The following is a 27,161-nucleotide window of genomic DNA, read 5'->3' on the forward strand; positions in this document are numbered from 1 at the left end:
CCCAGAAATATCTGGAAACAGTAGCAGGGGGTCAATTTGATATTAATGAAGCAACTATTTGTTGTTGGAGGAACAACTGTAGTTTTTGCAAAGCAACAACCAAGAAAGATGGAGTCCCTCAATGAGACAAAGCTGGGTCAAGGTTTGCTGCTGAGATGCGTGGAAAAGGATCCCTTACACCATCGGTTCTCAAACTTGAGCATGTATCAGAATCACGTGGGCAGCTTGTTAGAACAGATTGCTGGGTCCACCTGAGAGTTTCTGATTCAATAGGCGGGGGCAGGGCCCGAGAATTGCCTTTGGAGCAATTTCCTAGGTAAGTCCAGTGCTGCTGGCTGGGGACCACGCTTTGAGAACCAAGCAGAGCAGAGAAAGCAGGAGCAATAGCTAATCCGGCAGAGTAGATGAAGCATCTCAACAAGAGGCAGGTGTGGTTGGTTAATGCATCAAAGAGACTTGGTATGAAGATGGAACATCAGTTTGTCAGACTCTTTCGGCCAGCTTTAAACAAAAGCCACTTAACTTCCCCCGACATATTTCAATTGAGGAAAATGGAAACCATGATTTTGCTCAAATACCAAATGCTGATAGAACCCAACTATTCTTTGACATGCATTGGAATGAAGTTGTCGTTGCCAAAGGTGCCCGAGGAGTACAGGTCAGGAACCTGAGTTTCCTATCAAGTATCCAAAGAAATCTAAAAGAATTCATTCAATAAATACTATAAAATGTCTAAGGAATATCTATACATATATAAATACCTAAGGAATATGAAAACATTGCATTATAATGTGTTGAATAGGCAACTTTTAAAAATTTATTGTGTATAAAATAATGCTGCATCTTACAGTCTATAACATCTTAGATTCAAAGAAAGATGATGTTTGTTTTATGAGAAACTGTAACTAACACCTCAAACCTATGGAGGGAGTATTACTGCTTCAGGCAAAGCCAAAATAGGGAGTAATGTCAGGCCCATGTTGGTTTAAAGAAGTTTACTCTGTAAGTACAATGGCAGAAATGTCAAAGGTGGTGCCTCAGTGACTGAAGTTTGGAAACAGAATATGACATTGGCTCTCAAAGCCATCATTAGGGCCTCTCAGCCTGACAAGTTCATCTAATGAACAAGCCCCCATGGCTGTATTTACTCCTATTTGAAGCCAAATCTCCATGTGACAATTACATGTAATAAAGGAAGAAAGAAAATACATATTCCCAAACCATAAATTTAATTAACAAAGTAGTCAAAAAAATTATAATTGAAAAAAAGAAAAAAGAAATTTGAGACTGCCTATTTTACCTGTTACAATGACAAGGTTAAAGACAAAGATGATAAAGATGTTTGGTCTCTTTTTATTCTTTTTCCCTCAAAATTTCAGTAAGAATACAAGGTTTGTTTGTTTTAGGAGTACTTGTGTTAAAAAGTATTTATGTTTAGAGAGTATTTGTAGTTTTGCCCATAATTCCTTCAATCAGTTCCTTTCCAGTTTGTTAGGATTTTGTGATAAAGCTTATGAAAGTAACTAATGCTTTTGGCTGAAGTTAACAGAAAACCTACCTGGTAAATGGTAGGGACATTTCTTTTTTATTTAGTAAGTCTAGATTTGAATGGTTTTCAGGGCTCTGGCTCAACATCTGGTTTTCTTGCTCTCCCTTTATGGTTACAGAATGGCTGCCACAGATCCAGACATCACGTCCTCACTCCAGCATGTACAAAGACAGAAAGTGGGGCAACCAGGGCAGCAAGAATGAGCTTTCCTCAACTACCTCTCTTTCTGCCCCCACCTTTTTTTCAAATCAGGGAGAAAATCTTTTCCAAAAGCCCTGCAGCAGATGTTCTCTAGTGTCTCATGGGTTAGAATGGGATCACATGATCACTCCTAAGCAGCAAGGGAGACTGGGAAAGCAATCTTAACATGTTCATTCTCTACAAAGGAAGATGGGCAAAGGGAATATCTATTGGGTATTCATATTATGAAAATTAATAATCATCATATCTTTTAGTTTCAGCCCCAGAATTTGTTTTTGAACATGGCTATCAAACGTATCTACCCACGGAAAGCAATGAAAACCAGACAGCCACTGTCATCTCTCTCCCTGCCAAGTCACGAGCCAAAAAGCCCACGGCCCCAACTGCTCAGAAGAGGCTTAACTGTTGCTATCCAGGTAAAGGCAGCATCATGTCCTACTTTTGTAGAGAATGTGACATTTAACAGGTCCAGGACTCGAACTCGTGAATTCCTGACAGCTGGACGTAGATGTGCTCCAAACTGCTTGGCTTAAAAAAATCAACCCACAGCATTTGCATCATCACATACGACCCGTCTCTCACTGTCTCTGGTCACCATGCACTGGGCTCTAAGACTTTTATAGCCATGGGCCTTTCTTTGAATGGGACTAGTGAAAATTTCCGATTACTGTGAATTTTTCTTTCTGTGCTATAACTTAGGAAGACATCCAGAAAAATTATTCCTTCCTTACTTTAAAAAAAAAAAAAAAATCCTTTAGGGAAGGCAAGGAAAATTTCAGACTTAAGGAAAAGTTGCAAAAATAGCACAAAAAATTTCTGTGTACCTTTCATCTGGATTTCCCAAATATTAACATATTACATTTGCTTTGTTGTTCTTTCTATATATACATATATTTCCCCCAAAGTTGCAGACATGATGTCCCTTTACCCCTAAGTACCTCAATGTATATTTCCTAGAAACAAGAATATTCTTTTATATAACCACAGTACAATCATCAATATCAGGAAATTAACATTTATACATACTATTATCAAACTGCTGACCTTATTAAGATTTTACCAATTGTCTCACTAATGTCCTCTGTATCAAAAGAAAAACTGGTCCAGGATCCAGTTCATAATCACACATTGCATTTAGTTTTCATGTGTCTTTAGTTTCCTTTAATCCTAAGCTTTTGTCTTTCATGACCTTGACAGTTTTGCAAAGTACAGGCCAGTTATTTCATATTGAATAAAATGTTCATCACTTTGGGTTTGTCTGATGTTTCTTCATGATCAGATTTAGGTGAAGCAATTTGAGCAGGAAGCACAGACGAGATATTATGTACTTGGTACCTGGTACCAGGAGCACACTGATACCTGTTGGTCCCGTTATTGTGGGATTAACTTTCATCACTTGGTTAAGGAAGTTTCTGCCAGGCTTCTCCATTCTAAAGTGACTGTGTTTCCCTCTGTCATTGATCTTTCCTTGCCTTCTTAAGGTTGCCAATTCAAGACTGCCTATGGCATGAAGGACATGGAGCGTCATTTAAAAATCCACACGGGTAAGTGTTTCACACACATCCCTTCTCTGTGCTGGGAGCTGGGGATCCGGACAAGTCAGACTGATATGATGCAGAACCTCACTGGTCATCACGGGAACACAAACACAAATGAAATAAAAACGAGATGCTGTTCCTACACATGATTTTGGCAGAAAATGCTTAGAGCAATAAAATCCAGTGCGGGAACAGATATGAGAAAACTTAGAAGTGGAAATGTGAACTGACAGACATTTTGGAAATTGATCTGCCAGAATTAATTAAAATTTAAATGCACATATTCTTCTCATTTGGAGGAGATGATCCTGTAAGTAAGTAAATGTGTGTGTGTGTGTGTGTGTGTGTGTGGTGTGTAATGACTGGTAAACAGACGAAGAAGGGGGAGAATAGTAACTTTTCATTTATGTATCTTTACACTGCATCATTGGATACCTGAGTGTGTTAGTTTTGCAATTTTGAAAGGGGAATTTAATAAATACTTTTTTTAAAGGAGAGAAAAGGATTGCATGGAAAAAGAAAACCGTGATTATTTCTGGTGATTTTAATTTTCTCTAATGTATTATTTTTATGTCTCCCAGACCTTCTGCATGGAGAAGGAATTGCTTTTAGACTATTTTTAATGAAGTATTAGATGCTCATAATTCAGATGATACAGTCATATATAAATTCAGTGAGTGTCAATGTGCATAAGGGAGGGACACTGAAATTTGGCGTGGGCATCCCTAATTGCCCAAATTCTGCTACTTAGCCTCAGATAAAATATCCGGAAGATATAAAATGTCCAGCAGTTATCTCTGATATTCCTTGGCCACGGCCAACGATTGCCGTGTTGCACTGGGATCACCATCATGTCTAATCAGCCTCACAGCGTCATGTCATTTGGATTTCTTCTAGGTATCAGAATCTGAAGTTATTAAGTTTTAGGTATTGATAAGCATTCTCAGTGTAACAAGCAATGAATCTCTCCTGGTGGGTGCCCTGTGTTGAAGTTCCATCAGTCACACGTAGCATATTCATCATTGTAAGAGTAAAGTGCTGTCATTATTCATGATAATTGGGGAAGCATTATAAAAATATAAGTGAGGACAACACCCTGGAGTCCATCGCTGCAAATCTTCAGGAAGCAGCCTCTACTCACAGCTAGCCAAGCTTGGGTTTGTAGGATGGTTTCTGCATAACTGCAGCATCTCCGTCAACATCTTCAAGTCAGAGAGTTGACAAGGTGTACTTAACCTTAGTTACTTTCGGAGAAGAGGGCGTGGCCAGGAGCAACAAGAGTGGGGCTCTTTACCAGCAGAGCTGGCCGAAAACCATCCAGCTCCACCGACATCCGGCATCTGCTCGTTGTTGCACATACACGGGATGGCGCCCACAGAAGCTGTTTAGCAGCTGACAGTAATGAGAAATTATTGTTCCTGGATTTTTTAATTTGACTGTGAACATTTTTAATAATAAAATTACAATCTTTAATACACTTCTAGATGTATTCTTAAATCCCAGATGTTTATTCTATGAGGATAGTGATCAACTTTGGCTGACAATTGATTTTAGCACTTAGCTCTTTAGGATTTGGCCAAAATACATGTTTGATATGTAATGTAAAGAGTGAAAATCCTGACTCACAGCCCACATCCTTCTCATCTGACACATGCCCAAAAGTCACCAGTCTTAATAGTCCAGTGTGTCTCATTCTTAAATTTTGGCATGTCTATACCAGGCTTAAACACACAATTTACTTTTTCCATCTCTTATTAAGTTAATAATATATACACTATCACTGCAACTTTCTGTTTCTCCTTTAATGCTGGATGTCTTTCTATGTCCTTATGCATGTATCTACTTCATTCTTTTCGATGGCCAAGTAGGAAATTGGTTCAATAATTTATAGTACATCCATATAGTGAAATACTTCAGCCTTAAAAATCATGTTGTAGAAATTTAATGATGTGAAAATGATTGAAATTATTTTAAGTGCAAGAAAGTAGTCAGTGGAGAGGCAGTGTTGCATTTGGCTAAGAAAGCAAGACTGTCCTGGGTTCTAATCCCAGTTGTTGAGAGAATTAAGTAAAATCAATCAGGGGCACAGTACCTTTCAAAAAATAAGTGTTTAAATTGACGTTGGCCAAGAAGGTTTTTATACCCCAAAATGTACACACACACATACAAGATAATTGGAAAAGTATACATCAAAAAATTAGCAGTTGTTCACGCGTGGCAAGTTGACAATGTGCGTTAGTGAGTACAGATTAAGCTGCTGTAGCAAAACAGCCCAAACACCAGCTCACACAAGGTAGGGGTTTATGTCTGTCTCACGTAACTGTCCAGAGGTTAGCAGGTGGTCTAGGCAGGTAGGCAGCTCTGTCCCCATCATCCAGGGACTTAAGTTCTCTCTATGTATCACAGTACGTTAGGTTACGTATCCACCATCTGCAGGTATGCTGTCCTCACCTGCTTGTTCACCCTCATGTCTTGGTAACAGCTGGCAAGACAGGTGGAAAGAGAAAAAGTAAAAGGCAAGCCATTTCCTTTTACGAAAGGGACACATTTACCTTCTCTGCCATTTGATTAATGAGGACTTCATCGCAGAATCACCCCTGGCTGCAAGTGAGGCTGAGAAATGTATTCTTTGGCTGGTCAGCCGTGAGCTCTACTAAAACTTAGAGATTCTGAGTTTTAGGGTGTGTCTGTTATGAAAAAGAAAAAAGAACTAATGGGTATGAGACAGTGTTTCTTATTTTACTCAGCTGTACTTTAAAATTTTGAGTTGCCTTCTATTTTAAATTGATAAAGAATTCATCTTCAATGTAGGAAAAATTAGAAAATACTAATAAACAACATAGAAGAAGCAATTCCTCCTCTCCCAAGACGTTAGCTCTTTGCCCATCATCCGTGTAGTTTTGCCGGGGGTGGGGGGGTTCTAAATATTCTTGGGTGACTGTGTCTTACGCTTTTCATAAGGCAGTGGGAAATAAGCCTTTTTCCTTTTTCATCTTGTTTCCTGATGCCGTCTGTGCACGTCTGAAGGAGACAAACCCCACAAGTGTGAAGTCTGCAGCAAGTGCTTCAGCCGGAAGGATAAGCTGAAGACCCACATGCGGTGCCACACGGGCGTGAAGCCCTACAAGTGCAAGACATGTGACTACGCCGCGGCGGACAGCAGCAGCCTCAACAAGCACCTGCGGATACATTCCGACGAGCGGCCCTTCAAATGCCAGATCTGCCCGTACGCCAGCCGCAACTCCAGCCAGCTCACCGTGCACCTCCGGTCCCACACAGGTAAGTCCTTCACGTGGTCCTTACGCTGCGCCCCCAACTTCCTGTTGCTTAAATCACCAGCGCCTTCAAGCACTGAGTCACAACCTAAGTAAAGGACCTGGGCACGTTAGTTCATTCCATGGTTTGCAATTCATCTGCTCAGAGGTCACTTTCTCTGTAAAATAGGGAAAAACATCAAGGTTGTAACTTTATACATATCTTTATGTAGCTTTAGACCCTATTCACTAGTACTTAATTGAGGAGGTGCGCTAAATGAAATACAGATATAAGCAATGCATTTTTAATCAATGTCTGCATAACGTATGGTTAGGCATTTCAGTCATCTTTTAAAGACTACTCTTATCAGTTCAGCATGGGACAGCTTGATGAAAAAACTCAGCTGAGTAGGTAACTTAACAAATGATGTATGTTTTCCTTTTAGCAAGTGTGTCTCTTAGCTTTTGATACAATGGTACTGTGTAACCACCACAAAATCTCAGCAGCATATTATAAAAGCATTTATTGCTCACATACTTCAGGTCAGCAGGGAGTTGGCTAGACATTCCATTGATCTTGGCCGGGCTTAATCACATGTGTGGGAAAGGCTGGGTGTCCGCTGACCTTGGCTGGGGATCTGCTGGCTGTCTCCTTGCCTTGGCTGGGGCAGTCTGGCTCTGCCCACATGTCTCATAGCCTCCCTCTGGGCTACTCCAGGTTTGTCCTTCTCATGACAAGGGCAGACCTCTGCATGGAAGACAAAACAAGTATGCCCCAATGTGTAAGCTCATTTTGAGCCTCTGCTTGCATCCCATTGGCTAAAGTAAGTTAAATGGTTGGGCCTGGTGTCAAGGGGTGGGGCTGAGCTCACCCACAGTGGAAGGTCATCCCAGGGTTACATGGCAAAGGCCATTTTTGCACCAGCCATCATTCACCAGTTCACCCCACCATCATTCACATCTCTCAGACATGCAGATGCATTCATGGCCTCCCAAGACCCACACAAGCCTAGCCAGTCATAGGATCAGGCTTAAAGACCAGGAACTTGCAGTCTCCATCAGGTATAGATATGGCTTCTCTTGACCTAGAGCCTTCTGCAATAAAAAGACAAGCTGTCTGTCCCCACGCTCCCAACATGCGGCGGTGAAACGCAGCCAGGATACTTATAATATTCCTGCTGTTCCAAAGGGGACGAACAGGAGGCGCTTGGCAGTCACTGGTGCACAGATTTCTGAAATCCCTCTGGGCAGATGTTTCTAGGTGCCCCCACTCTGGGAACAGGGAATGTTTCTTGATTAGGCATTGACTCGGCTGCCTGGCTTTTGACTCTGCTCACTGGAGCATCCTTTCATCACCTCCCTTAACCACTTCTGAAAAGGAGTGGAAAATGTGCCTTTGAGAAGCTTTCTCAGCCTGCTTCCTGCCTACCGAAAGTTGGGATCTTTTTAGATTTTATTTTAGTCTCGACTGACAGCTTTGCTGATAGAGCTATCTTAAAAACGTTGTGAGTTTCCTGTGTGCCAAAAGCCACACCCATAATTCTTTTGGAGACTTGCCTTTCCTCTAAACTCAATTATAGGCACTTTTGGCAAATAATGTTCTGTAGGTTGAAGCCGGTGAGACTTTTAGGAATCCTTGTCCAGCTGAGAGGACTTCCTTGGCACCAACTTTATTCTTTTGGAGATTTTAACAAAGAACCTTATGCTTACACCCTTCATTTCTCATTCGTTCTTCCCTCTGCGATCAGTTCTCTGGATATGATCTTTGTCCCCAGGCTTTTGTCTTACTTTGAAAATCTTTTGCTGGTTGAAGATGGGAAACTTCATCTAACCCAGCACATCTTTGATTTTCTGTATTCTCGCTAAATTCCATTTTGAAAATGGCCAGTTCTTTTTTGAATGTGTCTCTTTCTTGTGGGACCTTATCATATGCAGCTTGTAAGACATTTTCACTGTTCGGCCTAGAACTAATGAATCTCTTTCCTCAAGTCCAGAATTCAGTGGGTACATTTTCTATCTTCTAAGTTACGACAGGCGACAGTTTTCCCAAATGCTTGCCATGAAATGTGTGCACTGCCACTTTTCCAGCCTTTACCTGCCCCCCAAACCCAAAGCTACGTATTTCAGTTTTCTGTTACGGCAGCGCTCTGTTTCTCGATGCCAATATGTATATCAGTTATCTGTTGTCACAATAATGCAGTGTAACAAAAACCCCCACAGAACCTCAGTGGATACAACAACATGCCTTCTCTGTTCATGTTTGGGGATCAGCTGGGTGTCATCTGGGCAACTCTGCTGGTCTTTGCTGGGCTCACTTACAAATCTCAGAATCTGCTGGCTGTGGGCTGGCTGTCCACTGGCCTTGGCTGAAACAATCCAGCTGTGCTCCACGTCTGTCGTCCTCCTCCTGGGATCAGCGGGCTAGGACAGGATTGACCTTCTCCTGGCGATGGATGACAGAGGTACAAGCGAGCAAACCCCGATTCACAAGCCCATTCAAGCCATTACTTGCATCAAGTCTAGTTAACATACCATCAGCCAAGTCCAATGACGTGATAGAGCCTATTTTATTAGGGGTCATGGCAAGTCATCCTGCCCCTGTCGGGAGAGCAAGCATAATTACATACCTGGCAGAGGCCATGGCTACAGGGAGCGATAGGAGGTGGGGAGGTCTGGGGACTTTAATCTACTACAGCAAGCTAAGACATTGGCATAACTGGCGCCCATCTGATTTTCTTCAGAAATCTCCTCAGCCTAATTTAGAGGCGCTGAAGGATTCATTTAGGGAAGTTGTTCAGAATCATCTTGACTTAGGAGGGTAAACTTAACCATTTCATTTATAATAGCTTCTTTAAGTTGGTCTAGAAAATGTATTTTCTAAAAATGTAAATGTATGCTGTTTATGTAGTATCTCCATGGAATGTTCATTTCCCTTTTATAAATCTGTGGCACTTGTAAAATTTTACAAATTGTAAAATTAATAGGATTTTGTCTTTACCCTTCCATCTCTTTGATCGACTCTATTGTCTCAGTAGCAACCTAAACTCAAGAAAGATCTGTCAGCTTAAATATATCAGTTGCTTGTTCACGGAGCAACATTCATTAAGTCCTCACCAGGTACCAGACACTGTGAGCGTCAGGTAGTGGGCAGGAATGGACGTGGTCATTAGCTTTGGGGACCTTATGGTCCAGTGGGACTGGTACTGACCAGTCTGCCTCATTTAAGAAATAAATCTATGGTGAAAAGGAAAAAGAAGATAATGATGATGAAAAGATTTAAACCCTTTGCCTTCACGTCAAAAAGTGTTGTTAAGCTCTGCGACTCAGCTGTGAGATTTGGTTATCTGGTTTTTCTGGGTTTGACCTCTGCTAAATTGCTTTAAAAAAAAAAAAAGGCAAACAGATCGTCACTAATTTGGGCAGTGATGTAACTGGAAGACCTAGTAGAACATTCTAGAGCAGTGATTCTTCTTCTGAGTCCACAGGCACCTCCACCCAGGGATCCATGAATAGAATTTAGGAGGACCCCGAGCTTGGATGAGGAAAAAAATTACATCTTCATTTTCACTCATCTTACTGAAATGTGATGTGTCCTTCAGTTATGAAAATAGGCATCCAGTCTGATTACAGTGCGTGTGAACTTGTCGCCAGTAGAAATCACGGATCTTTTTTTTTTTTTTTTTAATTTTATTTATTTATTTATTTATTTTTGGCTGTGTTGGGTCTTCGTTTCTGTGCGAGGGCTTTCTCTAGTTGCGGCGAATGGGGCCCACTCTTAATCGCGGTGCGCGGGCCTCTCCCTGTCGTGGCCTGTCTCGTTGCGGAGCACAGGCTCCAGACGCGCAGGCTCAGTAGTTGTGGCTCACGGGCCCAGTCGCTCCGCGGCATGTGGGATCTTCCCAGACCAGGGCTCGAACCCGTGTCCCCTGCATTGGCAGGCAGACTCTCAACCACTGCTACCAGGGAAGCCCACAGATCTTTTTATAACATGTTTTTGATAGATCCAAACATTGTTTACACTCTTCTCTATTTAGAAATTGGTGTAGCCACTAGACCCACTGCTAGAGCTTGTTACTTAATGCACACATTGCCAAATCACAAATTTTTTCTTTTAATTTTTTAATCATTTTCAATAGAAATAGTTTCCTTTGTATTCCTTTTGATTTTTATTTTAGTTTACTTTGTGCATTTGAACATTACCCCGAGAAAGCGTGCATGGGTTTCACTAAACCGCCAGAAAGGGGTCCGTGGCATAAAAAAGGTTGAGAGCAACATTCTAAGGCAGAAGTCAGCAAACTTTTTCTATAAAGAGCCAGATAGTAAATATACTTTAGGCTTAGCGGGCCATACAGTGTCTATCACAATTTACTCACCTCTGCCAGTTGTAGCATGAAAGCAACCAGAAACAACACACAACAAATGGGCGCGGCTGTGTTACAATAAAACTTTATTTACAAAAACAGGCTGTGGGCTAGATTTGGCGCACAGTCTGTATAGCTTACCATTCCTTGTTCTAGAGTTTCACGTGAATGATCTCAGTGGCATTTAGTCATGCAAAGCATTGTTTAGTTTGGGGCTTCTTCCTTTTCTCGAAGCTTGTTTAATTTGCTCCATCATTAATTGCACTTATTAAACAGCTCATGGTGATGTTATAGGTCTTATACCAAAAAGCCAGAACACAGTCCCACTCTTTGGAGCTTATGGTAAGAAAGCGAACATTGGTCATATGTACAGATAATCACCTAGCATCCAAGAATACCAGCTTTGGCTACATACTCTAAGATGTTAACCAGTATATGACATTCTGGAAAGGGTAGAACTATAGAGACAATTAAAAATATCAGAGATTTCAGGGGTTCAGGGAGTGGGGTTAGGGGTGAATAGGTACAGCACAGGGCATTTTTAGAGAAGTGACACTATCCTGTATGCTACTGTAATGGTAGATATGTAATAGTATACGTTTGTTGAAACCCATAGAAATACACAAAACAAACAGTAAATCCAAATGTCAACTATGGAGTTTAGTTAATAATAATCTATTAATATTGGTTCATCAGTTGTAAAAATGTACTGCATTAATGCAAAATGTTAATAAGAGGGAAACGACGTGCAGGGGAGAGAAGGAGCATATGGGAACTCTGTACTTTCTGTATAATCTCCCCAAACCTAAAACTGCTCTAAAAAAGTAAAGTCTTTTAATTAAAAAGAAAAAAAAAAAGAATACCCGCTTTGGAATCAGCCTGGGTTGGAATCCAAGCTCTGCCACGTACTACCGAGTGACTGGAAACAAGTGATAGAGTCGCTCCAGGCCTCAGCCTCCTCATTTGTACAGTAGTGTTGAGAATAATATTGATAATAGTACCCACCTCATGGGAATGTCGGGATCATCAAATGAGACCATTCTTGTGGAATGCTCAGCAGGGCGCCTGCCATCCGGGAAGCCACCGAAGAACCTTAGCTGCTGTTGTTTTCCTTGCTTAAACAATATTGCAATGGGCGGGGTCACCAATTCGCTTGAATTATCAGATGATTGGGACTTGGCATTCACTGAGGAAATAAATTTGGAATATCATGTCCTTTCAGATGTTGCAATTTCGCTTTTCCTGTTCATCTTTCACCGAACATGAATTAAAAAAAAAAAAATCAAGCAGCTGGATTTTGTAACTTCACAAGTAAAGAACGCAGCTGGCAATGTGGGATAAATAAATTGTGCGCAATAAACACGTCTTTATTAATAAAAATCTGCATGAAGTGTAAGCTGGGCGTTTCAATCATTGTAAAAAGAATATTCTGATGAGTGAGCATGGAGCTGACTGATTTGAAAATGTGCCCTTGAATCTGTTACAACATGTAACTCAACCAAAATCAACGGATTATGCAAAATTATACAACCGTGAATGGTTCCCTAGCAGAGCGAACACAGTAACCATAGGAACGATAGCTTGACTGTTTTCAAGGATATACTAAGTGTACTCGCAAGTCTTAGTTTTTTTTACTGGGGACAGTTAAATAGCTTGATTTTCAATCTCCGTTTTTCTTCTGGGTGTTATAATGGTGGTGGTGGTTTAAGTTTGGGAAAAGGAGAGAAGCCCCCGACCCCTCTTTTTTTTTTCTCCCAGGGGCTGCTAGGAGCTGCAGTTAGAAGGTCTCCACCCGCCTGCCTTGGTATAAGCGATTTTCTGGTGTGTGCTTCGGGGGGATCCGCTGTGGTTGTTGCCTGCCTGTTCTTATCGAAACTCACCTTGTGTTGACAGGGGACGCCCCCTTCCAGTGCTGGCTCTGTAGCGCCAAGTTCAAAATCAGCTCGGACTTGAAAAGGCACATGCGCGTGCACTCGGGGGAGAAGCCTTTCAAGTGCGAGTTCTGCAATGTCCGCTGCACCATGAAGGGGAACCTCAAGTCGCACATCCGCATCAAGCACAGCGGGAACAACTTCAAGTGTCCGCACTGCGACTTCCTGGGGGACAGCAAGGCCACGCTCCGCAAGCACAGCCGGGTGCACCAGTCCGAGCACCCCGAGAAGTGCCCCGAGTGCAGCTACTCCTGCTCCAGCAAGGCCGCCCTGCGCATCCACGAGCGCATCCACTGCACCGACCGCCCCTTCAAGTGCAACTACTGCAGCTTCGACACCAAGCAGCCCAGCAACCTGAGCAAGCACGTGAAGAAGTTCCACGGCGACGTGGTCAAGACCGAGGCCTCGGAAAGGAAAGACACGGGCCGACAGAGCAGCCGCCAGGTGGCCAAGCTGGACGCCAAGAAGACTTTCCACTGTGACCGGTGCGATGCCTCCTTCATGCGCGAGGACTCGCTCCGCAGCCACAAGCGGCAGCACAGTGAGTACAGCGAGAATAAGAGCCCGGATGTGACCGTCCTGCAGTTTCAGATCGACCCCAGCAAGCAGCCCGCCGCGCCCCTCACTGTGGGGCACCTCCAGGTGCCCCTCCAGCCCAGCCAAGTGCCCCAGTTCAGCGAGGGCAGAGTCAAAATCATCGTTGGCCATCAGGTGCCCCAGGCGAACACCATCGTCCAGGCTGCGGCGGCCGCGGTGAACATCGTACAGCCCGCCTTGGTGGCGCAGAACCCAGAGGAACTGCCCGGGAACAGCCGGCTGCAGATCTTACGCCAGGTCAATCTGATCGCCCCTCCTCATTCCTCGGGGTGTCCGAGCGAGGCGGCGGCGATGCCCCAGCCGGCTGTCCTGCTGACCACTCACGACCAGACGGACGGAGGCACTTTGCACCAGACCCTCATCCCCACGGCCCCGGGCGGCCCCCAGGAAGGCCCTGGCAACCAGACTTTCATCACCAGCTCGGGCATTACTTGCACTGACTTCGAAGGCCTGAACGCTCTGATTCAGGAGGGGACCGCTGAAGTGACTGTGGTCAGCGACGGAGGCCAGAACATCGCCGTGGCCACCACGGCTCCGCCCATATTCTCCACCACCTCTCAGCAAGAATTACCCAAGCAGACTTACTCCATCATCCAAGGAGGCGCCCACCCAGCTTTGCTCTGTCCGGCGGATTCCATACCAGACTAGTGCTTATAAAACAAAAGAAAGGGGGAAAAAGGAGTGACCAAAAAAGAAGTCAGAAATGGAATTCTGTAAGAGGTTTGCCCTTAATGTTTTTAAGGATTGTTGTGAAAACACCCCGCCCCCATAATAAATTGTAATTTTATACTGCTTACTGAAATTTTTTTATGCTGCGATAATTTTGAGACCTCTGAATCGTGGTGTTCTAAGTGCTGTGGAATCTTAAATACTACCAAGATGATCCCGATTAGGGGTTGGAATGAAATGAATTGAGTAGTGAATACATTTGTTTGCTTCCAACTTGATTTGCCAACTCTAATAAAGGTTTTTTCCATCTCATTAAATTTGTGTAGTAGATGGTGCTTCTCAGCCTCTCTTAAGTCCCCGTTCTGAAATACCCCCAATGTTTGGGGTAATAGTGTTTTAATACATGGATACAAATCTATCGGCATGAAGGACCATTTTCTACATAATGTTACATGGATTTTTGATCAAAAAAAAAAAAAAAGCTTTAGCGTAAATGAGGGAAAAAAAGGAATGGTTTCCTAATAAATTGGTACGTCATTAAAACATAACAAATGTTAGTGATTCTTTAGAGTCACAGTATGATTTGGGTTATTGGGGTTTGAATTATATAATTAAAGAGAACTTGAAGAAGCAAAGGTTCTTAGTCCTCTCTCATAAATAGTATATAAATGCCTTACCTTCTTCACAGTCAAATCAAATATGTGTGGTGCCTAAAGTGACCCAACTATCATTTTTATTTTGAAACTTGAGAGTGACAAACCTGACGTTTCTGTTTAGATGGTAATATAATTAACCTTTAGGTTAGGTTAATTATAATATTAACCTTTAGGACAGTTTTCTAGGATGGCATTGTTTTAGATAGTAATATACGTGCAGTCCCAGGGATCAGACGAGAGGGATTGGAAAAGCACCTAGGTCCAAAGCATGGGCTGTATTGAGGAGAGGGAAGTTCAAATTTCAGTCTGTTTTGAATTGAAATGCTGTGTGATCAGTAGGTGGCGCCAGAGAGCGATCTCAAATTACCCGTGCTTGGATCCAAAGACCTGAATTTGGGTCTTCATCTCTGATTTCCAGCTTCTAGCATTATCTTCAACTCAGGGTGGGCTCTTAATAAACACTGCATAAATGAAACATGCTGTCACAGAGCATGAGCAAGGATTGGTGAGGAGGGGAGGTTACTCTTGTGAGAGAAGCATATTTAAAATGTGAGAACACTTTAGATACATTTTTACCAGAGTAACCAACATTTTAATTTTATTCCCTAACACACAAACTTATTAAAATTCTCATGCATATCAATTCACTTTTACATAAAGATATTATTCCCTCCCGCTTTTTTTTCTTAATAACAAACTAAGGAAATATGGAAAATGGTGATGTTGAAAACCTTGAGAATTGCCTGTTAAAAATAGAAGGTCAGCATCCCTTAGGACACACATACAGGGACTTCCCCAGAGAGCCAGTGGTTAAGATGCGGTGCTTCCACTGCCGGGGACGCGGGTTCCATCCCTGGTCGGGGAACTAAGATCCCACATGCTGCGCAGCGTGGCCAAGAAAAAACAAAAACACATACATATATATATATATATATATATCCTCAAGCTGGGCTTTGTCTTCTTTCTTTTTATTTTTGATCCTTCTTCTTCGCCAGAAATTATTTTCGTATCAGCAGTGATGATAACGCATCATAACTATGGTTTGGTAAGAAATCAAAAAAGCTTGCAGCTTACTCTGTTAGTATTTTAGTAATTTTATCACTTTAGAATTATTGCTTGCAGTTCTTTAGGAAACTATTCAGCCATTGGATTTTACCTGGGAAACTTCTATTGTCATGAACCTGTGTTCTACATCTTTCTTTTTTCCCAGTGTGCCCCTAGTTTCAACTTTTAAATGATTTTTTTCCTGATTATAAATGTAATGTGTATTCAAGAGACAAAATATGGGAAACACGTTATAGATCTTCCTTGATGTACGAACGGGTTATGTCCTGATAAACGCATTGTAAGCTGAAAATATCATTAAGCTGAAAATGCATTTAATACAGCTAACCTACCAAGCATCATAGCTTAGCCTCACCTACCTTAAATGTGCTCAGAACATTTACATTAGCCAACAGTTGGGCAAAATCAGCCTATTTTAGAAGAGAATATTGAATAGCTCATGTAATTTAATGAATAAGGAAAGTGAAAAACACAGATTGGAGGGGTACGGAATGGTTGTAAGTGTATCAGTTGTTCACCTTCGTGACCCATGGCCGACTCACTGCCACTGCCCAGCATCGGGAGAAAGAATCAGACCACATAGTGCTAGCCCAGAAAAAGATCAAAATTCTAAGTATGATTCTCTTGAATGTGTATTGCTTTTGTACCATCGTAAAGTCAAAAAATTGTTAAGTTGAGCTATCGTAAGTTGGGGACCATCTGTATGTATATTATTAAGAAAAATTTAAAAGTCACTAATAATTTTACTACCCAGATGTAAAAATTGTGACCATTTTAATGGACTTCCTTCTAATCTTTTTTTTCTATGCTTGTGTATGTTTTCTATTTTTTAAATTAATTAATTTATTTATTTATGGCTGCATCAGGTCTTAGTTGCGGCATGTGGGATCTTTCATTGTGCTGCGGGCTTTGTTGTGGCATGCAGGCTTCTCTAGTTGTGGCATGCAGGTTTTCTCTCTCTAGTTGTGGCACATGGGCTCTGTAGTTTGCGGCACGCGGACTCTCTCATTGAGGCGTGCGAGCTCAGTAGTCGTGGCACGTGGGCTCAGTTGCCCCACGGCGTGTGGGATCTTAGTTCTCCCACCAGGGATTCAACCCGCGTCCCCTGCATTGGAAGGCGAATTCTTTACCACTGGACCACCAGGGGAGTCCCGTATGTATGTTTTCTACTCCAGTGACAGAGTTGGGATTGAACTGAGCATACTATTTTCTTTTTATATACTGTATTTCTCTTTATATCATTATATCTCCACGGAACTGCTGCCCTCCGTATATACATATAATGCACATACACACACATGCATATTTGGATTTTTTTAACAAACTACAACAGCAAAACTTGTTCCTTGTGATAAACTATATATAGAATTGTACAAAAACCAAGCCAATAATCTCCAGGCTATTCTCACCCCACCCAAGATAAGTAAGGTCTCTGTGTTCATACCAACTTAAAAGATAACCTAGAAAAGGCTTTCCCTTATTTTTATAGTAATTGTATCACACTATGTACATTTCTCTCTACCTTGCTCTTATTATTCCATTTATAAACAGTACTGTGTGTCAGTACAGCTATGCCTAACTTTTTTTTTAAGCAAATGGTAGACTGTGACTTACCATGTTACAAGCACCATGCTTTATTCACCCATCTCCATATTCATGGGTATTTTGGTTGTTTTGGGGTTTGTCTGCCATTACAAACTGCCACAGTAAACATCCTACATAGTTCCTCTTATTCAGTTGTGCTTTCTTTTCTTTCTGTAGGTTAGCGACCCCAAAGTGAGTTTCAATGAGTTTCTGTAGTTTGTACTTGCATTGATTCAGACAATTTTTTCAAAACGATAGTCTCATTGGTGGTGTGGGCTCCAGCTATCACGAATCTTGTTATCAATCTTTCGAAGTTTTGTAGGTCTGATGTGTGAAAATGGTAATCTGGTCTTTGTGCGTTTCCTGAGCTGGTGTTTTGATCTGCACCTCTGTGACATCTCTGCATAGACTTGTTGATTATTTGCATTTTTCTTATCTATGAACTTTAAACTCATACTCTTATTTTTCTCCTTGGGCTGCTGGGCACCTGGGGATGTGAACCCCATGTCTGTCAAATGGTGCTGAGTTTTCTCCCCTCCTATCCTTTGTCTTTTGACTTTCCTCATGGTGCTATTTCCATATAAAAATAATCATTTTGTATGCAGTCAGATTCTTCTAGTGCTTTATTTGTGGCTCCTGTAGTTTCTAAGAAAGTCCTCCCTTCCCTTGAGGTTTTTTGCTTTAATATTTTCATTATTTGTTTTCAGTTTCTGCAGCCAGAATTCATATTTATGTGTGTATGATACAGGAGTTTAGCTGCCCAATTATACCAGGACCATGTGTTAAATAAAATATTATTTTCCTTGGAACTGAAATATTAATTTCACCTTTAGATGAAGTTCCCAAATATACTTGGCTCTATCTCTAGAATCTCTGTTTTGTCTCACTGATCTTTATATCTTCTCTGGGTTGCCAACATTACATATTTGATTATATTAGCATTAAGGTAAGCCTTAGTATCTTTTAGACTTGCAAAGCCTCCCCGTAGCTATTATTTTCCAAAATTTTCTTAGCAATTCTTAAATATTCATATTTCTAAACAAACTTCATTTTGTCCATTACCCCTCCCCCCCACAAAAAGAAAACCTTTTGAGGATTTGTATTAGAATTGTATCTGTATGGTTACATGAACTCATGAAAAGAATGACTTTTTAAAAAATGTTAAATCTGGGACTTCCCTGGCAGTCCAGTGGTTAAGACTCCACGCTTCCACTGCAGGGGGCATGGGGTCGATCCCCGGCTGGGGAACTAAGATCCCACATGCCACACGGTGCAGCCAAAAAAATAAAAAATAAATGTTAAATCTTCCACCCAAAAACTTTTATTTAAACCCTGTTATAACCTATAGTTTTCTTCATATACAGTCTATTCTTATTAAATAGGGCCTGTATTTTCTTGTTGTTTTGAATTCTATTGTAACTGTAAATAGGATTTTTTTATGTTAAAATAATTATTTGTTGCAAGCATAGAGAATAGCTATATTTGGTATACTTGTCTATATTGTACTACCTTAGAAAAAAATTTTTATTGACAGTAAGTATTTATTAGAAACTCTTGGTCGCTGATAAATATGACTTATGATGGTTGTGGTATAGTCACCTCATTCCCAGGTGTTTTTTTCTTGTCCCTTGCAATACTTATACTACTTATTTTGCAGTCTTGTCCTATTGTATTAGTCAGAACCTCCAAGCAATGTTGAAACAGCTGGCATCCCTCTTGCATCTCTACTTTTAACTTGAATGGCTTTAGAATTTCCCAATTTAATATAATATATGCTACTCCTTGGGTGACAGTTTTTATAGTACTTAGTCATTTTCTTCTCCCATTTTCAGAGTTTTTATCGAGGTGGGTTGCTGATTATTGTCAAATATCTCTTAAATATCTCTTGACATAAATATTTGGGTTTTGTACTTACATATGCTGATATGTGAATTAGTGTAGGACATAGCCTGGTACTGAAGCCTCTTGCATGCCTGAAACAAACCGTCTTGGTCATGTTGGATTATTCTTCTAATACATTCCTAGATTTCATTTACTAATATTTTCCTTGAAATTTTTATAACCATATGTGTAAGTGCAGTTGAATGCTGGTTTTCTTCTTTGTTCTCTGACTTTGCTTGTTTGTTTGTTTTAGGTTATGTTACTCTGAAAATAAATTGAGGCTCTTTCCTCCTTTTTCAGTGACCAGCAATAGTTTGTTATTTCAGGAATTATCTGTTTATTTTCTGGGCTGATACCCTTTTTCATTGTACATTCTTAACAAACTTTCTATTTTTTTCTGTAATTAATGGTCTATTTGGACTTTATGTCTCAACCTGATAAATTTTGGTAATACATACTTTGCAAAAGAAAAAATCATTCATTTTGCTCTGTAATTCCACTTAACATTCTCCTAAAATTATTTTAGAATCTTTGGCTTTTTTTTTTTTTTTTTTTAATCTAACAGTGCTCTTGTTACTTTTTTTTGGGGGGGTGGGGTTTTGGGGGAGTTTGGGGGGCTTGGGGTGGGTTGTGTTTTGTTTGTATTTTCAGTCTTCTCTTTAGGGAGTTTGCCAGGAGTTTATCTGTTTTGTCATTTATGTAAAAGTAAAGCTTTTGCTTTTATTTATTCTCTCTTTACTCCTCCATTTTATTCATTTCAGCATGTATCTTTATTAATTCTTTCCCCTGCTTTTCTTTCAGTTTATTTTGTTAGTCTAATTTCCTGTATTAAGTTCACTTATTTTCAGCCTTTAATAATGGGAAAGCATTTAAAGCTGTATATTTTCCAGTATGACTTCACCTATGTTAAAAGATCATTTTTTTCAAAGTTAAATCATGACTGCCATACAAATATAAAATGAGCATGTGTTAGCAATTTTATTTAATTCATTAATTAATGAGGAAATCAGTGAGTTGTTACAACAGGTTTGAAGGAGAATTCAATGAATGCTTACACAGGCAATCAGGAATGCTGAAGCAAATTTACAGACAGATGCAAAACTGGTTAGGGTCTACAGGGCAACCATCAGTTGCATTCCACCCACAAAATGTGTTTACATTCTTATATGTTTTTTGCATTATTATATGTTTCTGTAACTCACAAAGTTGTAAAATATCCCAAAAACACTAAAAGGCATTGACCGCTATAGAATTAGATAACCCAGAGCTGGGATATGACGGGACAACCAGTAATCTTTTTTGCCTATTTCCAAGTCTTTCAGAAATTTTCATGACATCCATATCCCTATAGATTTTTATATGAAGTGTCCTTCTTTCGTAAATTTCTAGATACTTCGTTATTTCAGTTTTAGGGTTGGTTGGTTTGTTCGGTAAGTCAGGGGGATAAAACCCAAGAGTTATATAAGGGTTTATTTTTTATTTTGCAAGTAGTTACAGTTTGTGAAACTATATTTTCATTTTTGGTTTCTGATATTAATGAGTTTTGATCTGAGAATATTACCTGTAAAATATGCGCTTTTTGTAATTTATTAGTTTTCTTTATGGCCATGTACATGACCAATTTTTGTAAATGTTTGGTGGAGATCTATGAATCAAGCATGTTGACTTTGTTATTCAGACTTTCTAAACCCTTCTTAGTTTTTGTCTGCTTGATAAACTTTGAAAGAAGTATTTTTAAGCCTCTTACTATGGCTGTGTTTTTTTATCATGCTTTTCTTGTATTACTGTGTTTCATTTTATTATATTTTGTCATATGTTGTTTGATGCATGTAAGTTTGTGGCTACTATGTGTTCTTTGTCAATTTTACATTTTACCCTTTAGTATATGCCAGATCTTTCTATTTAATAGCTTTGGGCCTTAAATTACACTTTATTTAATAACAGTATTCTAAATCTTATTTTATATTTTATTACATTTGCTTGGTTTATCTTTCCCACTCTGTGGTTTAATATCTTCCTTTAATAGCATCTCTTTGTCTTTGGTTGGAGAAGTCAAACTGTTTGCATTTCTCATAGTAACATATACTTGGTATTATTCATTTCTGTCTTATTTAATATTTACTATTTATTAAACTTTGTAATTTTCTCCTTTTTCTTTTCTAACTTTTCACTTTGTTCTTGAAAGTTCTTATATGTTTCCATTCTGCTAATAGTTACTTTCTAAACTCTAGCAATTATTTTTAAATCGATTCCTCTATTGCTATATCAGATATAAAGATCAACTAGGCCCCAACCTTTCATTAAGAAGTCTCCTCCTCACAAGAGGAGGCCGTTGGGCCACATCTCTTTTTACAACCCCTCTCTCCAAATCCTGGGTGTTGCTGAGGTAGCTTATGAGTTTACTTCCAGGCTTTTGTTAAGTTTTGCCCTACAGTATGTCTCTTATGTTCTAATTCCCAAATCACCACATCCACTGAGATTTAACCAAAGATTACAACATTCGTTGTTCACCATAATTTCTTATACTCTTCTTCCCGTATTTCACATCTTTACTCTGAGTTTATCCTTATTACGTTAATTTCTTGAGTATATTCCTTAGAAAGGGCACATAGGCTGGTATTTCTTTTGTCCCAGCAGATGAATGATACCTTTGCACAGCAGATTCTTTTCTCTTCAGTAATCTTTAAATTCTGTTCTCGTGGAGATGAGAAGTTTGATACTTATCTGATCCAATTCTTGAATGCCCTAGATCCAGCGACCAGCAAAGTTGAGACAAAATGGTAGTGTTGCCCGGAAAAAAAGTTGGGAGGTCTCTCACCTCAGCCAGTCAGGTTGAGAGAACCAATCTCTGAAATTTCCAGAACAGAGGGAGGGGATTGAAAATGGGAAACATTACCAATCTTGAAAAATTTTTGTTGTTCATTTCATCCCACTACTCAGCAACAAAATTACGGTTCTATAAATTGAAACACATTTTTTATTCCCTTTGACTGTAGGGCTCCAAGCTTTAAACATTTCTTTTACATCAATTTATCATTCAAAACAACTTTTTGTTGTTGTTATGTTGTAAACTACATAAATATATTACACATTTTTGATAAATAATTAAAATAAGCAAAAGTATATCTTAATGAGATTGATAGGCCTAGTTTTTAATCAGCTTATATATCTGTGATGAATATTACTTTAAAAAAAATTTTTTTTTACCAACTGCTAGAATGAGATACAGATCTCTTTCAGCTATAGTCCCAGTTTTCTTTTTTTATTGATGTAAATGCTGAGAAGTCTCATTCACATAAATAAGGATAGGGACATAGAAAGTGTATTGTTACAGCAATGCTTCTCAATTATTTTAATTCCTTCTGAGTTAAATGCCAGAAAATCATACAATGATCAATCATAATTATTTGGGTCAATTTCGTTAAAAGCAAAGAACTGAAAACCACCTGGGGTTTCTTTCCCAGTCATGGAGCAATTACTTTCTCAACCTCGGCACCATGAGTCACCTTCTGGGTATATTCTTAGATGATCAGTTTTAGGGAAAAGTACACATCAAAGTTGAGGATCTGAGAATTGATTTCCTCAATCATGCCCATACACGTCTTGAGAAATCTTTGTATATTCCCCAAATACAAGAACCCCAGCTGAAGGCCCTTGCCCTGGAGCAGGGTTCAGCAAACTTCTTCGGTAAAGGACCAGGTAGATGCCGCGGAGCAACGAAGCCCGCGCGCCACAACTACTGAGCCTGCGCTCTAGAGCCCGCGTGCCACAACTACTGAGCCCGCGTGCCACAGCTACTGAGCCCGTGTGCCACAACTACTGAAGCCCGTGTACCTAGAGCCCGTGCTCTGCCACAAGAGAAGCCACTGCAATGAGAAGCCCACGCACCACAACGAAGAGTAGCCTCCACCCGCCGCAACTAGAGAAAGCCCGTGCGCAGCAACGAAGATCCAACGCAGCCAAAAATAAAGAATAAATAAATTAATTAATTAATTTATTTATTTATTTATTTATTTTTAAAAAATAGGACCAGGTAGAAAATATTCAATATTTTTCAGCTCTGTGGGCCACATGGTCTTTATTGAAGCTCTTCACCTCTGCTATTGTAGCATGAAAGTAGCCAGAGACAATAGTAAAGGAGTGGGTGTAGCTGTGTTCTGATAAAACTTTATTTATGGACATTGACATCTGAACTTCACAAAATTTTCAAGTGGCACAAACTATTATTTTTCTTTTGTTTTTTTCCAACCATTTAAAAAAAATGTGAAAACCATTCTTGGCTCACAGACCACATAAGAACAAGTGCGTTGGACCATAGTTTGCCAACCCTTGCCCTGGACCCTGCACATAATAGGTACATAACAAATATTTATTAAATAAATGGTACTAATGATTTTCAATGATAAAAAGCTAACGTTTATTGACTCAGGATATGCCAACACAATGCTAAATGCTCTACCTAATAATCTCATGTAATCCTCCCAACATCCCATGAGGGAGGATTGCTATTATTACCCACATTGTGCAGAAAAGATGTTTCCCAACTTGCCTGGTTTAAGAATCACCTGAAAAACTTGTTAAAAATGCCCACAGCTACAGCCCAGCTTTGGAAATCCCAATACAGCACATCTGGGTGGGACACCTGAGAATCTGTATTTTAAATCTAGGACCTCTGGCTATTTTTCTGATCCAGACAATATGGGAAATACCACAGTAAAGAACCAGAGGCTCAGAAAAGGTATTGTTATGATTACCCAGGGTCACACAGCGATTAGGTGATGTTTAAACCAAGAGCCAACACTCAAATCACCTGCCCTCGTTCTAATCAGCATGTTTTCTCTAGTCATGACCTTCACCCAACTTGCTATATCTGGGCTTCTTTGCAGGAATTCATTTCCCCTCTACTCCCACCCACCCCTGGATCTCCCTGGAATGTTAAGTGGGACTGGGCAGGCCTTGCTGGGGTGCCTGCCACGCCCACCCCCAGATGTGAGTTACAGGCCTGTTTTGTTGCATGTCAGTTTACCACTGTAATTTGGGAAGTTCAGAGTTACTATCTTTGCTCTGAACTTCTTATACACACCAAAATATTTCAGTTTTGTGTCCCACATTATTCTGCTGTGCTTGATCTAAGAGGTCAAAACATAAGCCTGCTAGCATCTAGTTTTACATAGGTTTTCTTGGGGAAACCAAGAATTCAAGGGTTGTGTCCTAGAACAGGGTTATTATATTGATACTTCTTTGGGGGTTTTTGTTTGTTTTCTTGGCTTCAGAAGGATTCTCTGAGCAATAAAAACTGAATGCTTACAACTGAAATTGATCTTCGGTTCATCAGCCAGAATTGGATCTTCTGGAAAGATTTCAGTTGAAGATCTGGAATAAAAACTATGATAGCTTCTCTCCCCTGCCCTTCTGTTTCCTTTACTGCTGTGACACTGTCCTGTCTTTAAGAGGCTGTGTGAGGAACGAGATTCGACCCAGGGGGCTCTCCACAGCGGGACTGCCTAATCTCAGGCAGGAACTGCAGGGCCCATGACTACAGCCTGCAGAGACGCTGAAGTCTTGCTTAAACCGACCCTTCACGCTTTAAAATGCTCTTCCGCACTTTCAGTGACATGGGGAAACCAAGCAAGAAACAGGTCACGTGACTTGCCCAAGCTCACTCTGCTGGTCACTGGTCTTTGCTTTTGAGCCCAGGCTCCTACCTCCTTCCTTCCCTCACCCCTCCTTCCCCCAGCGCTGAGTGTCTGGCTAGTGGGTAATAAAACAGAGGCAAGAGTACCCATTCCATTTCCTTTGGTTTAGTTTTCTCATTTAGCTTGGTGCGTCTGACTTCATCCTGGCCCAAGCCAGAGGACAAACTCTGAGAAAAGGCTGTGGTTTAGTATTGAATTATTGGGAGCCAGCAGGGTCCCACTGCCACTGTCCTGGACTAGGGGCACATTGCCCCTTCATACACACACACACACACACACACACACACACACACAGAAAAAAATAATATATATATATAGAGAGAGAGAGAGAGAAAAACTTTCATTTTACAACTGTGTGGGCACAAGGAGTAATATAATCTAAACTGGATTATATTAAAATTTTTTTCTTCTGATTTTAAAACAAATTAAAGCTCTTCCATGGGCCCCTAATTGGAGATGTCAGCCCCTGGGGGTGGGGAGATTATAACCAAGACATGAGGAATGTTAAGAGAAGTTTTCATTCTACAGGGAGAAGAGACAGGTTGGGCAGAAAGATAATTACTTATCTTGGTTTTGCCTAGTTTGTTTTTTTATAACAGCTTTATATTGAATTCTATTGAGATATAATTCAAATGCCATAAGAAGAATTATATTCTTTTAAAGAATATAATTTAGTAATTTTTAGTGTATTCATAAAGTTGTACAACCATTACCAGCATCTAATTGCAGAACATTCTTATCACTCCAGAAAGAAACCCTGTACCCGTTAGCAGTCACTTCCCATCCCCGCTCTTCCCAGCCCCTGGCAACCACTAATCTACTTTCTGACTCCGTGAGTTTGCCTCTTCTGGGCATTTTATCAATACATAATTGGAATCATACTATATGGGATCTTTTGTATCTGACTTCTTTTACTTAGCATAATGTTTTCCAGGTTCGTCCAGGTTGTAGCGTGTATCACTACTGCATTCCTTTTTTATGGCCAAATAATATTCCATTGTGTGGATAGACCACATTTCATTTATCGATTCATCGATTGATGGAAATTTGGGTTGTTGCCATTGTTTGTCCTAGTTTTAAAGATAATCGTGTATTCAGGTTTTGGGAATTATTTGTGAATCTTTGTCATGATACCCACTACCTACTGAACAGTTACTCTGTGTCACTCACATTAACTCTTTGAACATCCCCATCAGCCCTGTTCAGGACCTCTTACTAGCGTCATCATTTTAGGGTTGGCAAGGCTGAGCAACAGAATGGGTGAGCAGCTGGCCCTGGGCCGCACAGCTAGTCTAGTTGATTTGGTTGGACTCACACCGTGATTAAGATCCTGTTCTAGATTCTGATCCTGCCAGAATCCCATGTTGCAATGTAGTAATGGGCGGAGCACATTCATCCATCTTTGCATGAAGACAAAGCAGTTGATTCTAGCCCAGTGATCAGTATGGAAATAGTCAGGCACGGCAGGGAAATGACACACTGTTCTCTCAGATAAGTAGCAAAGGTGGAGCCTGGCCAAGGAACTACTCTGGTCTCTTAGCAAACTAACATTTATTGAGCACTTACTACACACCAGGTATTTGCTAAGCATTTAACTGCTGCGCCTCCTATAACCAGCTCTCAAGAAAGCAAGAGTGGGGGCTTCCCTGGTGGCGCAGTGGTTGAGAATCTGCCTGCCAATGCAGGGGACATGGGTTCGAGCCTTGGTCTGGGAAGATCCCATATGCCGCGGAGCAACTAGGCCCGTGAGCCACAATTACTGAGCCTGTGCGTCTGGAGCCTGTGCTCTGCAACAAGAGAGGCCACGATAGCGAGAGGCCTGCGCACCGCGATGAAGAGTGGCCCCCACTTGCCGCAACTAGAGAAAGCCCTCGCACAGAAACGAAGACCCAACACAGCCATAAATAAATAAATTAATTAATTAATTAATTTTAAAAAAAAAAGAAAGAAACCAAGAGTGGACCAGAGGAGAACTCTGAAATTTCTTCTGACCCAGTATTGGCATCCCTTAGTTCTCAGGAAACACATCCATCCATACATACATCACATTTACCTTTTTTTTAACATATATATATATAGATATGTACTTGTATTTTTAAAACACGATTTCTTAGGATAGTCAAAATGTTTTGCAAATTATCAGTAAAATAGTACTTTTGAGTATTCTTCCTTGAACCAA

At 40.4% G+C, this 27,161-nt stretch overlaps 1 protein-coding gene and 1 long non-coding RNA gene across 4 annotated transcripts in view; one reads left to right on the top strand and one right to left on the bottom strand.

Annotated features, from left to right (window-relative positions):
• The window catches only part of ZFP64 (ZFP64 zinc finger protein), a 77,145-nt gene that overhangs the window by 13,384 nt on the left and 36,600 nt on the right, over positions 1–27,161 (top strand). For 2 of the 3 annotated variants that reach the window (XM_059896115.1, XM_059896116.1), the window contains exons 3-6: positions 2,005–2,166; positions 3,232–3,294; positions 6,316–6,567; positions 12,797–14,417. In XM_059896115.1, the coding sequence (XP_059752098.1) occupies positions 2,005–2,166; positions 3,232–3,294; positions 6,316–6,567; positions 12,797–14,079 (1,760 nt within the window). In that variant the 3' untranslated portion in view covers positions 14,080–14,417. Of the gene's footprint in view, positions 1–2,004; positions 2,167–3,231; positions 3,295–6,315; positions 6,568–12,796; positions 14,418–27,161 lie in introns of those variants that run through there. The other variant, XM_059896117.1, reaches the window with a different exon arrangement.
• On the bottom strand, positions 5,996–8,979 carry LOC132348535 (uncharacterized). Its single transcript, XR_009497492.1, has 3 exons — positions 8,862–8,979; positions 7,081–7,290; positions 5,996–6,721 (listed from the first exon to the last, which is right to left on the bottom strand). It is a non-coding gene; the product is annotated as an uncharacterized LOC132348535 (long non-coding RNA).

Source organism: Balaenoptera ricei, chromosome 15 (genome assembly GCF_028023285.1).
Source record: "Balaenoptera ricei isolate mBalRic1 chromosome 15, mBalRic1.hap2, whole genome shotgun sequence".
NCBI classification, from domain to species: Eukaryota; Metazoa; Chordata; class Mammalia; order Artiodactyla; family Balaenopteridae; genus Balaenoptera; species Balaenoptera ricei.